The sequence below is a fragment of the Rhinichthys klamathensis genome, unplaced genomic scaffold (assembly GCF_029890125.1).
Source record: "Rhinichthys klamathensis goyatoka isolate OS25496 unplaced genomic scaffold, OSU_Roscu_1.1 h1tg001091l_1, whole genome shotgun sequence".
Taxonomy (NCBI): Eukaryota; Metazoa; Chordata; class Actinopteri; order Cypriniformes; family Leuciscidae; genus Rhinichthys; species Rhinichthys klamathensis.
The window spans coordinates 140,001-156,854 of NW_026607338.1; the positions used below are offsets into that span (position 1 = coordinate 140,001).

At 51.0% G+C, this 16,854-nt stretch overlaps 1 protein-coding gene across 2 annotated transcripts in view; it reads left to right on the forward strand.

Moving 5' to 3' along the window:
* The window catches only part of LOC130079505 (receptor-type tyrosine-protein phosphatase S-like), an 82,511-nt gene that overhangs the window by 24,867 nt on the left and 40,790 nt on the right, over window positions 1-16,854 (forward strand). For both annotated transcript variants that reach the window (XM_056244782.1, XM_056244781.1), the window contains exon 4: window positions 13,007-13,124. In XM_056244782.1, coding sequence (XP_056100757.1) covers window positions 13,037-13,124 — 88 coding nt within the window. In that variant the 5' untranslated portion in view covers window positions 13,007-13,036. The remainder of the gene's footprint in view (window positions 1-13,006; window positions 13,125-16,854) is intronic.

Consider the following 16,854-nt stretch of genomic DNA (forward strand, 5'->3'; position numbering starts at 1 on the left):
TATGACTATATGACTATATAACTATATGACTATAACTATGAGTAAATGATATTAAAAGATGAAATAGACCAAAAGCATAAATGGATCAATACAAGAATAATGTTTGAAAGGATTAATCATAGAAATAACCATTAAAGAATAATCATAATAATCATGTAAATTGGAAGTGTTCTGTTAACTCTGCTAAACTATAATTACTAGAACTAAAACTGAAACTAAATATATAAAGGCTAAAAAGAAATGTGTTCACAAAATAAAAGCTAAATGAAAACTAACAAACCATTAATAAAACTAACTAAAACTAAACTGAAAATGATATTAAAATAAAAACTAATGTAAAAATGCAAAGCTATAATAAGCTTGAGTTGCACATTAGCATTAGCGCAGTGCCTGGTCTGAGATCAGCGGTTCGTGCTAGCGTTCGTGAGCATGTGCTCCGCTGGTCTTTATCTGCTGTTCCATGATCCGTGTTTGGGGTCGCGACCCGAGAGGAGTCACCGGACAGACGACATGCAGCAATCAGACGAAACGAAGATCCAGACGAACGCAGATCCAGGCGAACGCAGATCCAGCCTAACGCAGATCCAGACGAACGCAGATCCAGACGAACACAGATCCAGACGAAACGCAGATCCAGACGAACACAGATCTGCAGGAGATTACCCTGGTGTGCGCGCGCACTGGAACATGCTCTAGCCTAACGCAGATCCAGACGAACGCAGATCCAGACAAACACAGATCCAGACGAACACAGATCCAGGCGAACACAGAACTGAAGGAGATCACCCTGGTGTGCGCGCGCACTGGAACACGCTCTAGCCTAACACAGATCCAGACGAACACAGATCCAGACGAACACAGATCCAGACGAACACAGATCCAGACGAACACAGATCCAGACGAACACAGATCCAGACGAACACAGATCCAGACGAACACAGATCCAGACGAACACAGATCTGCAGGAGATTACCCTGGTGTGCGCGCGCACTGGAACACGCTCTAGCCTAACACAGATCCAGACGAACACAGATCCAGACGAACACAGATCCAGACGAACACAGATCCAGACGAACACAGATCCAGACGAACGCAGATCCAGACGAAAGCAGATCCAGACGAACACAGATCCAGACGAACGCAGATCCAGACGAACACAGATCCAGACGAACACAGATCCAGACGAACACAGATCCAGATGAACACAGATCCAGACGAACACAGATCCAGGCGAACACAGATCTGCAGGAGATTACCCTGGTGTGCGCGCGCACTGGAACATGCTCTAGCCTAATGCAGATCCAGACGAACGCAGATCCAGACGAACACAGATCCAGACGAACACAGATCCAGGCGAACACAGAACTGCAGGAGATCACCCTGGTGTGTGCGCGCACTGGAACATGCTCTAGCCTAACGCAGATCCAGACGAACGCAGATCCAGACGAACACAGATCCAGACGAACACAGATCCAGGCGAACACAGAACTGCAGGAGATCACCCTGGTGTGCGCGCGCACTGGAACACGCTCTAGCCTAACACAGATCCAGACGAACACAGATCCAGACGAACACAGATCCAGACGAACTCAGATCCAGACGAACACAGATCCAGACGAACGCAGATCCAGACGAACGCAGATCCAGACGAACACAGATCCAGACGAACGCAGATCCAGACGAACACAGATCCAGACGAACACAGATCCAGACGAACACAGATCCAGATGAACACAGATCCAGACGAACACAGATCCAGGCGAACACAGATCTGCAGGAGATTACCCTGGTGTGCGCGCGCACTGGAACATGCTCTAGCCTAACGCAGATCCAGACGAACGCAGATCCAGACGAACACAGATCCAGACGAACACAGATCCAGGCGAACACAGAACTGCAGGAGATCACCCTGGTGTGTGCGCGCACTGGAACATGCTCTAGCCTAACGCAGATCCAGACGAACGCAGATCCAGACGAACACAGATCCAGGCGAACACAGAACTGCAGGAGATCACCCTGGTGTGCGCGCGCACTGGAACACGCTCTAGCCTAACGCAGATCCAGACGAACACAGATCCAGACGAACACAGATCCAGACGAACGCAGATCCAGACGAACGCAGATCCAGACGAACACAGATCCAGACGAACACAGATCCAGACGAACACAGATCCAGATGAACACAGATCCAGACGAACACAGATCCAGGCGAACACAGATCTGCAGGAGATTACCCTGTTGTGCGCGCGCACTGGAACACGCTCTAGCCTAATGCAGATCCAGACGAACGCAGATCCAGACGAACACAGATCCAGACGAACACAGATCCAGGCGAACACAGAACTGCAGGAGATCACCCTGGTGTGCGCGTGCACTGGAACACGCTCTAGCCTAACGCAGATCCAGACGAACGCAGATCCAGACGAACACAGATCCAGACGAACACAGATCCAGGCGAACACAGATCTGCAGGAGATTACCCTGGTGTGCGCGCGCACTGGAACACGCTCTAGCCTAACGCAGATCCAGACGAACGCAGATCCAGACGAACACAGATCCAGACGAACACAGATCCAGGCGAACACAGATCTGCAGGAGATCACCCTGGTGTGCGCGCGCACTGGAACACGCTCTAGCCTAACGCAGATCCAGACGAACGCAGATCCAGACGAACACAGATCCAGACGAACACAGATCCAGACGAACACAGATCCAGACGAACACAGATCCAGACGAACGCAGATCCAGACGAACACAGATCCAGACGAACACAGATCCAGGCGAACACAGATCTGCAGGAGATTACCCTGGTGTGCGCGTGCACTGGAATACGCTCTAGCCTAACGCAGATCCAGACGAACGCAGATCCAGACGAACACAGATCCAGACGAACACAGATCCAGACGAAACGCAGATCCAGACGAACACAGATCCAGACGAACACAGATCCAGACGAACACAGATCCAGACGAAACGCAGATCCAGACGAACACAGATCCAGGCGAACACAGAACTGCAGGAGATCACCCTGGTGTGCGCGTGCACTGGAACACGCTCTAGCCTAACGCAGATCCAGACGAACGCAGATCCAGACAAACACAGATCCAGACGAACACAGATCTGCAGGAGATTACCCTGGTGTGCGTGCGCACTGGAACACGCTCTAGCCTAACGCAGATCCAGACAAACACAGATCCAGACGAACACAGATCCAGACGAAACGCAGATCCAGACGAACACAGATCCAGACGAACACAGATCCAGGCGAACACAGAACTGCAGGAGATCACCCTGGTGTGCGCGTGCACTGGAACACGCTCTAGCCTAACGCAGATCCAGACGAACGCAGATCCAGACGAACACAGATCCAGACGAACACAGATCTGCAGGAGATTACCCTGGTGTGCGTGCGCACTGGAACACGCTCTAGCCTAACGCAGATCCAGACAAACACAGATCCAGACGAACACAGATCCAGACGAACGCAGATCCAGACGAACACAGATCCAGACGAACACAGATCCAGACGAACACAGATCCAGATGAACACAGATCCAGACGAACACAGATCCAGGCGAACACAGATCTGCAGGAGATTACCCTGGTGTGCGCGCGCACTGGAACACGCTCTAGCCTAATGCAGATCCAGACGAACGCAGATCCAGACGAACACAGATCCAGACGAACACAGATCCAGGCGAACACAGAACTGCAGGAGATCACCCTGGTGTGCGCGTGCACTGGAACACGCTCTAGCCTAACGCAGATCCAGACGAACGCAGATCCAGACGAACACAGATCCAGACGAACACAGATCCAGGCGAACACAGATCTGCAGGAGATTACCCTGGTGTGCGCGCGCACTGGAACACGCTCTAGCCTAACGCAGATCCAGACGAACGCAGATCCAGACGAACACAGATCCAGACGAACACAGATCCAGGCGAACACAGATCTGCAGGAGATCACCCTGGTGTGCGCGCGCACTGGAACACGCTCTAGCCTAACGCAGATCCAGACGAACGCAGATCCAGACGAACACAGATCCAGACGAACACAGATCCAGACGAACACAGATCCAGACGAACGCAGATCCAGACGAACACAGATCCAGACGAACACAGATCCAGGCGAACACAGATCTGCAGGAGATTACCCTGGTGTGCGCGTGCACTGGAATACGCTCTAGCCTAACGCAGATCCAGACGAACGCAGATCCAGACGAACACAGATCCAGACGAACACAGATCCAGACGAAACGCAGATCCAGACGAACACAGATCCAGACGAACACAGATCCAGACGAACACAGATCCAGACGAAACGCAGATCCAGACGAACACAGATCCAGGCGAACACAGAACTGCAGGAGATCACCCTGGTGTGCGCGTGCACTGGAACACGCTCTAGCCTAACGCAGATCCAGACGAACGCAGATCCAGACGAACACAGATCCAGACGAACACAGATCTGCAGGAGATTACCCTGGTGTGCGTGCGCACTGGAACACGCTCTAGCCTAACGCAGATCCAGACAAACACAGATCCAGACGAACACAGATCCAGACGAAACGCAGATCCAGACGAACACAGATCCAGACGAACACAGATCCAGGCGAACACAGAACTGCAGGAGATCACCCTGGTGTGTGCGCGCACTGGAACACGCTCTAGCCTAACGCAGATCCAGACGAACGCAGATCCAGACGAACACAGATCCAGACGAACGCAGATCCAGACGAACGCAGATCCAGACGAACACAGATCTAGACGAACACAGATCCAGGCGAACACAGAACTGCAGGAGATCACCCTGGTGTGCGCGTGCACTGGAACTCGCTCTAGCCTAACGCAGATCCAGACGAACGCAGATCCAGACGAACACAGATCCAGACGAACACAGATCTGCAGGAGATTACCCTGGTGTGCGTGCGCACTGGAACACGCTCTAGCCTAACGCAGATCCAGACGAACACAGATCCAGACGAACACAGATCCAGACGAAACGCAGATCCAGACGAACACAGATCCAGACGAACACAGATCCAGACGAAACACAGATCCAGACGAAAACAGATCTGCAGGAGATTACCCTGGTGTGTGCGCGCACTGGAACACGCTCTAGCCTAACGCAGATCCAGACGAACACAGATCCAGACGAACGCAGATCCAGACGAACATAGATCCAGACGAACACAGATCCAGACGAACACAGATCCAGACGAAACACAGATCCAGACGAAAACAGATCTGCAGGAGATTACCCTGGTGTGTGCGCGCACTGGAACACGCTCTAGCCTAACGCAGATCCAGACGAACGCAGATCCAGACGAACACAGATCCAGACGAAACACAGATCAAGACGAACACAGATCTGCAGGAGATTACCCTGGTGTGCGCGCGCACTGGAACACGCTCTAGCCTAACACAGATCCAGACGAACACAGATCCAGACGAACAGAGTTCCAGACGAACACAGATCTGCAGGAGATTACCCTGGTGTGCGCGCGCACTGGAACACGCTCTAGCCTAACACAGATCCAGACGAACACAGATCTGCAGGAGATTACCCTGGTGTGCGCGCGCACTGGAACACGCTCTAGCCTAACACAGATCCAGACGAACACAGATCCAGACGAACACAGATCCAGACGAACACAGATCTGCAGGAGATTACCCTGGTGTGCGCGCGCACTGGAACACGCTCTAGCCTAACACAGATCCAGACGAACACAGATCCAGACGAACACAGATCCAGACGAACACAGATCCAGACAAATGCAGATCCAGACGAACACAGATCCAGACGAACGCAGATCCAGACGAACGCAGATCCAGACGAACACAGATCCAGACGAAACACAGATCCAGACGAACACAGATCCAGACGAAACACAGATCCAGACGAACACAGATCTGCAGGAGATTACCCTGGTGTGCGCGCGCACTTGAACATGCTCTAGCCTAACGCAGATCCAGACGAACGCAGATCCAGACGAACACAGATCTGCAGGAGATTACCCTGGTGTGCGCGCGCACTGGAACACGCTCTAGCCTAACGCAGATCCAGACGAACACGGATCCAGACAAAACGCAGTTCCAGACGAACGCAGATCTGCATGAGATTACCCTGGTGTGCGTGCGCACTGGAACACGCTCTAGCCTAACGCAGATCCAGACGAACACAGATCCAGACGAATACAGATCCAGACGAACACAGATCCAGACAAACGCAGATCCAGACGAACGCAGATCTAGACGAACGCAGATCCAGACGAACACAGATCAGCAGGAGATCACCCTGTGCGCGCGCACTGGAACACGCTCTAGCCTAACGCAGATCCAGACGAACACAGATCCAGACGAACACAGATCCAGACGAACACAGATCCAGACGAACACAGATCCAGACGAACACAGATCTGCAGGAGATTACCCTGGTGTGTGCACGCACTGGAACACGCTCTAGCCTAACACAGATCCAGACGAACACAGTTCCAGACGAACACAGATCCAGATGAACACAGATCCAGACGAACACAGATCCAGACGAACACAGATCCAGACGAACACAGATCCAGACGAACGCAGATCCTGATGCGCACACACACGTTCAGCGATGTCCTGATGCGCACACACACGTTCAGCGATGTCCTGATCCGCACACACACGTTCAGTGATGTCCTGATGCGCACACACACGTTCAGTGATGTCCTGATGCGCACACACACGTTCAGCGATGTCCTGATGCGCACACACACGTTCAGCGATGTCCTGATGCGCACACACACGTTCAGCGATGTCCTGATGCGCACACACGCGTTCAGCGATGTCCTGATGCGCACACACGCGTTCATGCGCACACACACGTTCAGCGATGTCCTGATGCGCACACACGCGTTCATGCGCACACACACGTTCAGTGATGTCCTGATGCGCACACACACGTTCAGCGATGTCCTGATGCGCACACACACATTCAGCGATGTCCTGATGCGCATACACGCGTTCAGCGATGTCCTGATGCGCACACACACGTTCAGCGATGTCCTGATCCGCACACACACGTTCAGTGATGTCCTGATGCGCACACACACGTTCAGTGATGTCCTGATGCGCACACACACGTTCAGTGATGTCCTGATGCGCACACACACGTTCAGCGATGTCCTGATGCGCACACACGCGTTCAGCGATGTCCTGATGCGCACACACGCGTTCATGCGCACACACACGTTCAGCGATGTCCTGATGCGCACACACGCGTTCATGCGCACACACACATTCAGTGATGTCCTGATGCGCACACACACGTTCAGCGATGTCCTGATGCGCACACACACGTTCAGCGATGTCCTGATGCGCACACACGCGTTCAGCGATGTCCTGATGCGCACACACACGTTCAGCGATGTCCTGATGCGCACACACACGTTCAGCGATGTCCTGATGCGCACACACACGTTCAGCGATGTCCTGATGCGCACACACGCGTTCAGCGATGTCCTGATGCGCACACACACGTTCAGCGATGTCCTGATGCGCACACACGCGTTCAGCGATGTCCTGATGCGCACACACGCGTTCATGCGCACACACACGTTCAGCGATGTCCTGATGCGCACACACGCGTTCATGCGCACACACACATTCAGTGATGTCCTGATGCGCACACACACGTTCAGCGATGTCCTGATGCGCACACACACGTTCAGCGATGTCCTGATGCGCACACACGCGTTCAGCGATGTCCTGATGCGCACACACACGTTCAGCGATGTCCTGATGCGCACACACACGTTCAGCGATGTCCTGATGCGCACACACACGTTCAGCGATGTCCTGATGCGCACACACGCGTTCAGCGATGTCCTGATGCGCACACACACGTTCATGCGCACACACACGTTCAGCGATGTCCTGATGCGCACACACGCGTTCATGCGCACACACACGTTCAGCGATGTCCTGATGCGCACACACGCGTTCATGCGCACACACACGTTCAGTGATGTCCTGATGCGCACACACACGTTCAGCGATGTCCTGATGCGCACACACACATTCAGCGATGTCCTGATGCGCACACACGCGTTCAGCGATGTCCTGATGCGCACACACACGTTCAGCGATGTCCTGATGCGCACACACACATTCAGCGATGTCCTGATGCGCACACACACATTCAGCGATGTCCTGATGCGCACACACACGTTCAGCGATGTCCTGATGCGCACACACGCGTTCAGCGATGTCCTGATGCGCACACACACATTCAGCGATGTCCTGATGCGCACACACGCGTTCAGTGATGTCCTGATGCGCACACACACGTTCAGTGATGTCCTGATGCGCACACACACGTTCAGTGATGTCCTGATGCGCACACACGCGTTCAGTGATGTCCTGATGCGCACACACACGTTCAGGGATGTCCTGATCCGCACACACACGTTCAGTGATGTCCTGATGCGCACACACACGTTCAGTGATGTCCTGATGCGCACACACACGTTCAGCGATGTCCTGATGCGCACACACACGTTCAGCGATGTCCTGATCCGCACACACACGTTCAGTGATGTCCTGATGCGCACACACACGTTCAGTGATGTCCTGATGCGCACACACACGTTCAGTGATGTCCTGATGCGCACACACACGTTCAGTGATGTCCTGATGCGCACACACACGTTCAGTGATGTCCTGATGCGCACACACGCGTTCAGCGATGTCCTGATGCGCACACACACATTCAGCGATGTCCTGATGCACACACACACGTTCAGCGATGTCCTGATGCGCACACACACGTTCAGCGATGTCCTGATGCGCACACACACGTTCAGCGATGTCCTGATGCGCACACACACGTTCAGCGATGTCCTGATGCGCACACACACGTTCAGCGATGTCCTGATGCGCACACACACGTTCAGCGATGTCCTGATGCGCACACACACGTTCAGCGATGTCCTGATGCGCACACACGCGTTCAGCGATGTCCTGATGCGCACACACACGTTCAGCGATGTCCTGATCCGCACACACACGTTCAGAGATGTCCTGATGCGCACACACACGTTCAGCGATGTCCTGATCCGCACACACACGTTCAGCGATGTCCTGATGCGCAAACACACGTTCAGCGATGTCCTGATGCGCACACACACGTTCAGCGATGTCCTGATGCGCACACACACGTTCAGCGATGTCCTGATGCGCACACACACGTTCAGCGATGTCCTGATGCGCACACACACGTTCTGCGATGTCCTGATGCGCACACACACGTTCAGCGATGTCCTGATGCGCACACACACGTTCAGCGATGTCCTGATGCGCACACACACGTTCAGCGATGTCCTGATGCGCACACACACGTTCAGCGATGTCCTGATGCGCACACACACGTTCAGCGATGTCCTGATGCGCACACACACGTTCAGCGATGTCCTGATGCGCACACACACGTTCAGCGATGTCCTGATGCGCACACACACGTTCAGCGATGTCCTGATGCGCACACACACGTTCAGCGATGTCCTGATCCGCACACACACGTTCAGTGATGTCCTGATGCGCACACACACGTTCAGCGATGTCCTGATGCGCACACACACGTTCAGTGATGTCCTGATGCGCACACACACGTTCAGCGATGTCCTGATGCGCACACACACGTTCAGCGATGTCCTGATGCGCACACACACGTTCAGCGATGTCCTGATCCGCACACACACGTTCAGTGATGTCCTGATGCGCACACACACGTTCAGCGATGTCCTGATGCGCACACACACGTTCAGCGATGTCCTGATGCGCACACACACGTTCAGCGATGTCCTGATCCGCACACACACGTTCAGTGATGTCCTGATGCGCACACACACGTTCAGCGATGTCCTGATGCGCACACACACGTTCAGCGATGTCCTGATCCGCACACACACGTTCAGCGATGTCCTGATGCGCACACACACGTTCTGCGATGTCCTGATGCGCACACACACGTTCAGCGATGTCCTGATCCGCACACACACGTTCAGTGATGTCCTGATGCGCACACACACGTTCAGCGATGTCCTGATGCGCACACACACGTTCAGCGATGTCCTGATGCGCACACACACGTTCAGCGATGTCCTGATCCGCACACACACGTTCAGCGATGTCCTGATGCGCACACACACGTTCAGCGATGTCCTGATCCGCACACACACGTTCAGCGATGTCCTGATGCGCACACACACGTTCAGCGATGTCCTGATGCGCACACACACGTTCAGCGATGTCCTGATGCGCACACACACGTTCAGCGATGTCCTGATGCGCACACACACGTTCAGCGATGTCCTGATGCGCACACACACGTTCAGCGATGTCCTGATGCGCACACACACGTTCAGCGATGTCCTGATGCGCACACACACGTTCAGCGATGTCCTGATCCGCACACACACGTTCAGCGATGTCCTGATGCGCACACACACGTTCAGCGATGTCCTGATGCGCACACACACGTTCAGCGATGTCCTGATGCGCACACACACGTTCAGCGATGTCCTGATGCGCACACACACGTTCAGCGATGTCCTGATGCGCACACACGCGTTCAGCGATGTCCTGATGCGCACACACACGTTCAGCGATGTCCTGATCCGCACACACACGTTCAGTGATGTCCTGATGCGCAAACACACGTTCAGCGATGTCCTGATGCGCACACACACGTTCAGCGATGTCCTGATGCGCACACACACGTTCTGCGATGTCCTGATGCGCACACACACGTTCAGTGATGTCCTGATGCGCACACACACGTTCAGCGATGTCCTGATCCGCACACACACGTTCAGTGATGTCCTGATGCGCAAACACACGTTCAGCGATGTCCTGATGCGCACACACACGTTCAGCGATGTCCTGATGCGCACACACACGTTCAGCGATGTCCTGATGCGCACACACACGTTCAGCGATGTCCTGATGCGCACACACACGTTCTGCGATGTCCTGATGCGCACACACACGTTCAGCGATGTCCTGATCCGCACACACACGTTCAGTGATGTCCTGATGCGCACACACACGTTCAGCGATGTCCTGATGCGCACACACACGTTCAGCGATGTCCTGATGCGCACACACACGTTCAGCGATGTCCTGATGCGCACACACACGTTCAGCGATGTCCTGATGCGCACACACACGTTCAGCGATGTCCTGATGCGCACACACACGTTCAGCGATGTCCTGATGCGCACACACACGTTCAGCGATGTCCTGATGCGCACACACACGTTCAGCGATGTCCTGATCCGCACACACACGTTCAGTGATGTCCTGATGCGCACACACACGTTCAGCGATGTCCTGATGCGCACACACACGTTCAGTGATGTCCTGATGCGCACACACACGTTCAGCGATGTCCTGATGCGCACACACACGTTCAGCGATGTCCTGATGCGCACACACACGTTCAGCGATGTCCTGATCCGCACACACACGTTCAGCGATGTCCTGATCCGCACACACACGTTCAGCGATGTCCTGATGCGCACACACACGTTCAGCGATGTCCTGATGCGCACACACACGTTCAGCGATGTCCTGATGCGCACACACACGTTCTGCGATGTCCTGATGCGCACACACACGTTCAGCGATGTCCTGATGCGCACACACACGTTCAGCGATGTCCTGATGCGCACACACACGTTCAGCGATGTCCTGATGCGCACACACGCGTTCAGTGATGTCCTGATGCGCACACACACGTTCAGCGATGTCCTGATGCGCACACACACGTTCAGTGATGTCCTGATGCGCACACACACGTTCAGTGATGTCCTGATGCGCACACACACGTTCAGCGATGTCCTGATGCGCACACACACGTTCAGCGATGTCCTGATGCGCACACACGCGTTCAGTGATGTCCTGATTCAGCCCTGGATGAGAATGATGGATTGAGGAAACACTGAGCTCCGGCTGAGGAGGTTCTGCTGAGTCGCTCTCGGAAGAATGCGGTGGGTCTGCACTTAATGCGAAGGCCGGAGAGTAAAACACACAATGCCTGGGAAGCTGTTCAATAATTAATGGGCTCTCTCGTAAAAAATCCATATCTATATAAGTGTAGTGGTGGTGTGAGGCTTGAGATGAGTGTGTTGTTGTACACGAGCACTTTACTCGCCACTGTTAGAGTGTGTGTTTATTCTAATCAGAGTCCAGACCATACAGCATTTACTCTATATTAACCATCCGCTGTACCGAGCCGCGTCAGCACCGGATCTAAACCGCACCAGAAACGGCTGCGCTCGCAGCAGCGATGAACGCCTTCGAGTTTATTAATATTTATTAATATTGGCATAGGTAACATTTATTAATATTGGCATAGGTAACATTTATTAATATTGGCATAGGTAACATTTATTAATATTGGCATAAGTAACATTTATTAATATTGTCGTAAGTAACATTTATTAATATTGGCATAAGGAACATTTATTAATATTGGCATAAGTAACATTTATTAATATTGGCATAAGTGACATTTATTAATATTGGCATAAGTAACATTTATTAATATTGGCATGAGTAACATTTATTAATATTGTCGTAAGTAACATTTGTTCATATTTTCATAAGTAACATTTATTAATATTGGCATAAGTAACATTTATTAATATTGGCATAAGTAACATTTATTAATATTGGCATTAGTAACATTTATTAATATGGGCATAAGTAACATTTATTAATATTGGCATGAGTAACATTTATTAATATTGTCGTAAGTAACATTTATTGATATTATCATAAGTAACATTTATTAATATTGTCATGAATAGCATTGATTATTGATATTGTCGTCTTCATCTTCTGTCAGATATTTTGGGCTTTATAAGCCGTTATTGAACGTCTTCAGAGTCGTGTGTATCCGCTCCTGTTACACTGGTTAAGTGTGTGTGTGTGTGTGTGTGTGTGTGTGCTCCACACAGTGTCTGGACGAGGGAGAAGCGTCGAGGGTCATGGCTGTGCGGGTCGATAGAGGTCCACTCCTCTTCTTCTTCTTCTTCTTCTTCTTCTTCGTCTGCCAGAACTCCTGCGACGCCTTGAGTAAGTCTAACGCACTGGTGTTGGTATGGTAACAATGCCATGTCCTTTTGTGATGGGATGTCGTCATGGAAACTAAGCAGAGGCTGATGCTATTTTACTGCAATGAATTATTAAAGCAGAAAGATTCATGTCTGGTGGACGCTGGAATGAAATTGAGTCGAACTCTTCTGAATAGCTGTGCGTTCTCACCCCAAAATACTGAAGAATCAGCTTTATTCCTCCAGCGCTTCACACAGTCCAGATCGCGTCACAGTAATGAACAGCAGAATATCAGAATCAGTGATGAATCTTCATCAGATATGACACACATTCAGATTCAGTAAAGCAGCTCTACAGAAGATCAGAGTCATTATTCACATCGGTTCAGTGTTCACTCAGTTCAGTGTTCACTCAGTTCAGTGTTCACTCAGTTCAGTGTTCACTCAGTTCAGTGTTCACTCAGTTCAGTGTTGATTCAGTTCAGTGTTCACTCAGTTCAGTGTTCACTCAGTTCAGGGTTCACTCAGTTCAGTGTTGATTCAGTTCAGTGTTCACTCAGTTCAGTGTTCACTCAGTTCAGTGTTCACTCAGTTCAGTGTTCACTCAGTTCAGTGTTGATTCAGTTCAGTGTTCACTCAGTTCAGTGTTCACTCAGTTGTGTTGATTCAGTTCAGTGTTCACTCAGTTCAGTGTTGATTCAGTTCATTGTTCACTCAGTTCAGTGTTGATTCAGTTCAGTGTTCACTCAGTTCAGTGTTCACTCAGTTCAGGGTTTACTCAGTTCAGTGTTGATTCAGTTCAGTGTTCACTCAGTTCAGTGTTGATTCAGTTCAGTGTTCACTCAGTTCAGTGTTCACTCAGTTCAGTGTTCATTCAGTTCAGTGTTCACTCAGTTCAGTGTTCACTCAGTTCAGTGTTCACTCAGTTCAGTGTTTACTCAGTTCAGTGTTCACTCAGTTCAGTGTTGATTCAGTTCAGTGTTCACTCAGTTCAGTGTTGATTCAGTTCAGTGTTCACTCAGTTCAGTGTTGATTCAGTTCAGTTCAGTGTTGATTCAGTTCAGTTCAGTGTTCACTCAGTTCACTGTTGATTCAGTTCAGTGTTGATTCAGTTCAGTTCAGTGTTGATTCAGTTTAGTGTTGATTCAGTTCAGTTCAGTGTTGATTCGGTTCAGTTCAGTGTTGATTCAGTTCAGTTCAGTGTTGATTCGGTTCAGTTCAGTGTTGATTCGGTTCAGTGTTGATTCAGTTCAGTTTAATAACTGTTGATGTTGCAAAATTCGTCAAGTCGAATCAGCTAATAAAGAAAGCGCCACTGTAATAATCTAATTCAATTACTTTATACTATTATTATAAATGCTGAGGCTGTTTTTATATGAGATTTTATTTGAAATAGTTGTGAGAGAGAGTGTGTGTGTGTGTGTGTGTGTGTGTGTGTGTGTGTGTGAGTGTGTATGTGTGTGTGAGTGGTGTGTGTATGTGTGTGTGTGTGTATGAGTGTGTGTGTGAGTGATGTGTATGTGTGTGTGTTAGAGGTCTGCACGGGCTTTAAACTGAAGCCCGAACCCGAGGTCCATTCTGTTTCTCACAGCAAATACGTGCGAGAGCGGTAGCACATGCGCAAAACAGTTTTGTGATATAAATGATATGATAAAATAAAACAAATAATTAAAAAAAATTTATATATATATATATATACGTATATATATATATATATATCATTATCATTATCATTATATTTGAGAGAGAGAGCCTGTGTGTCTGACTGTGCAACATGACATCATGACTTTGCGTAAACATACACGCCACTTTCAAGTCAAGTGGCGTGTTATCTACACGCATTTTGAGCTATCAGCGTGTGTGTCCACGCCGAAATCTTTTGCGTGTATGTCTACGCCATTAAACGTCCGAGTGATTCCGCGTGTATGTCTACGCCATTAAACGTCCGAGTGATTCCGCGTGTATGTCTACGCCGTTAAACGTCCGAGTGATTCCGCGTGTATGTCTACGCCATTAAACGTCCGAGTGATTCCGCGTGTATGTGTACGCCGTTAAATGTCCGAGTGATTCCGCGTGTATGTGTACGCCATTAAACGTCCGAGTGATTCCGCGTGTATGTCTACGCCGTTAAATGTCCGAGTGATTCCGCGTGTATGTGTACGCCATTAAACGTCCGAGTGATTCCGCGTGTATGTCTACGCCGTTAAATGTCCGAGTGATTCCGCGTGTATGTGTACGCCATTAAACGTCCGAGTGATTCCGCGTGTATGTCTACGCCGTTAAACGTCCGAGTGATTCCGCGTGTATGTCTACGCCATTAAACGTCCGAGTGATTCCGCGTGTATGTGTACGCCGTTAAACGTCCGAGTGATTCCGCGTGTATGTCTACGCCATTAAACGTCCGAGTGATTCCGCGTGTGTGTGTACGCCGTTAAACGTCCGAGTGATTCCGCGTGTATGTCTACGCCATTAAACGTCCGAGTGATTCCGCGTGTGTGTCTACGCCGTTAAACGTCCGAGTGATTCCGCGTGTATGTCTACGCCATTAAACGTCCGAGTGATTCCGCGTGTATGTGTACGCCGTTAAACGTCCGAGTGATTCCGCGTGTATGTCTACGCCATTAAACGTCCGAGTGATTCCGCGTGTGTGTGTACGCCGTTAAACGTCCGAGTGATTCCGCGTGTATGTCTACGCCGTTAAACGTCCGAGTGATTCCGCGTGTATGTGTACGCCGTTAAACGTCCGAGTGATTCCGCGTCTATGTCTACGCCGTTAAACGTCCGAGTGATTCCGCGTGTATGTGTACGCCGTTAAACGTCCGAGTGATTCCGCGTGTATGTCTACGCCGTTAAACGTCCGAGTGATCCCGCGTGTATGTGTACGCCGTTAAACGTCCGAGTGATTCCGCGTGTATGTCTACGCCATTAAACGTCCGAGTGATCCCGCGTGTATGTCTACGCCGTTAAACGTCCGAGTGATTCCGCGTGTATGTCTACGCCATTAAACGTCCGAGTGATTCCGCGTGTATGTCTACGCCATTAAACGTCCGAGTGATCCCGCGTGTATGTGTACGCCATTAAACGTCCGAGTGATTCCGCGTGTATGTGTACGCCATTAAACGTCCGAGTGATTCCGCGTGTATGTGTACGCCATTAAACGTCCGAGTGATTCCGCGTGTATGTGTACGCCGTTAAACGTCCGAGTGATTCCGCGTCTATGTCTACGCCGTTAAACGTCCGAGTGATCCCGCGTGTATGTGTACGCCGTTAAACGTCCGAGTGATTCCGCGTGTATGTCTACGCCATTAAACGTCCGAGTGATTCCGCGTGTATGTCTACGCCATTAAACGTCCGAGTGATCCCGCGTGTATGTCTACGCCGTTAAACGTCCGAGTGATTCCGCGTGTATGTCTACGCCATTAAACGTCCGAGTGATCCCGCGTGTATGTGTACGCCATTAAACGTCCGAGTGATTCCGCGTGTATGTGTACGCCGTTAAACGTCCGAGTGATTCCGCGTCTATGTCTACGCCATTAAACGTCCGAGTGATCCCGCGTGTATGTGTACGCCGTTAAACGTCCGAGTGATTCCGCGTGTATGTCTACGCCATTAAACGTCCGAGTGATTCCGCGTGTATGTCTACGCCATTAAACGTCCGAGTGATCCCGCGTGTATGTCTACGCCGTTAAACGTCCGAGTGATTCCGCGTGTATGTGTACGCCGTTAAACGTCCGAGTGATTCCGCGTCTATG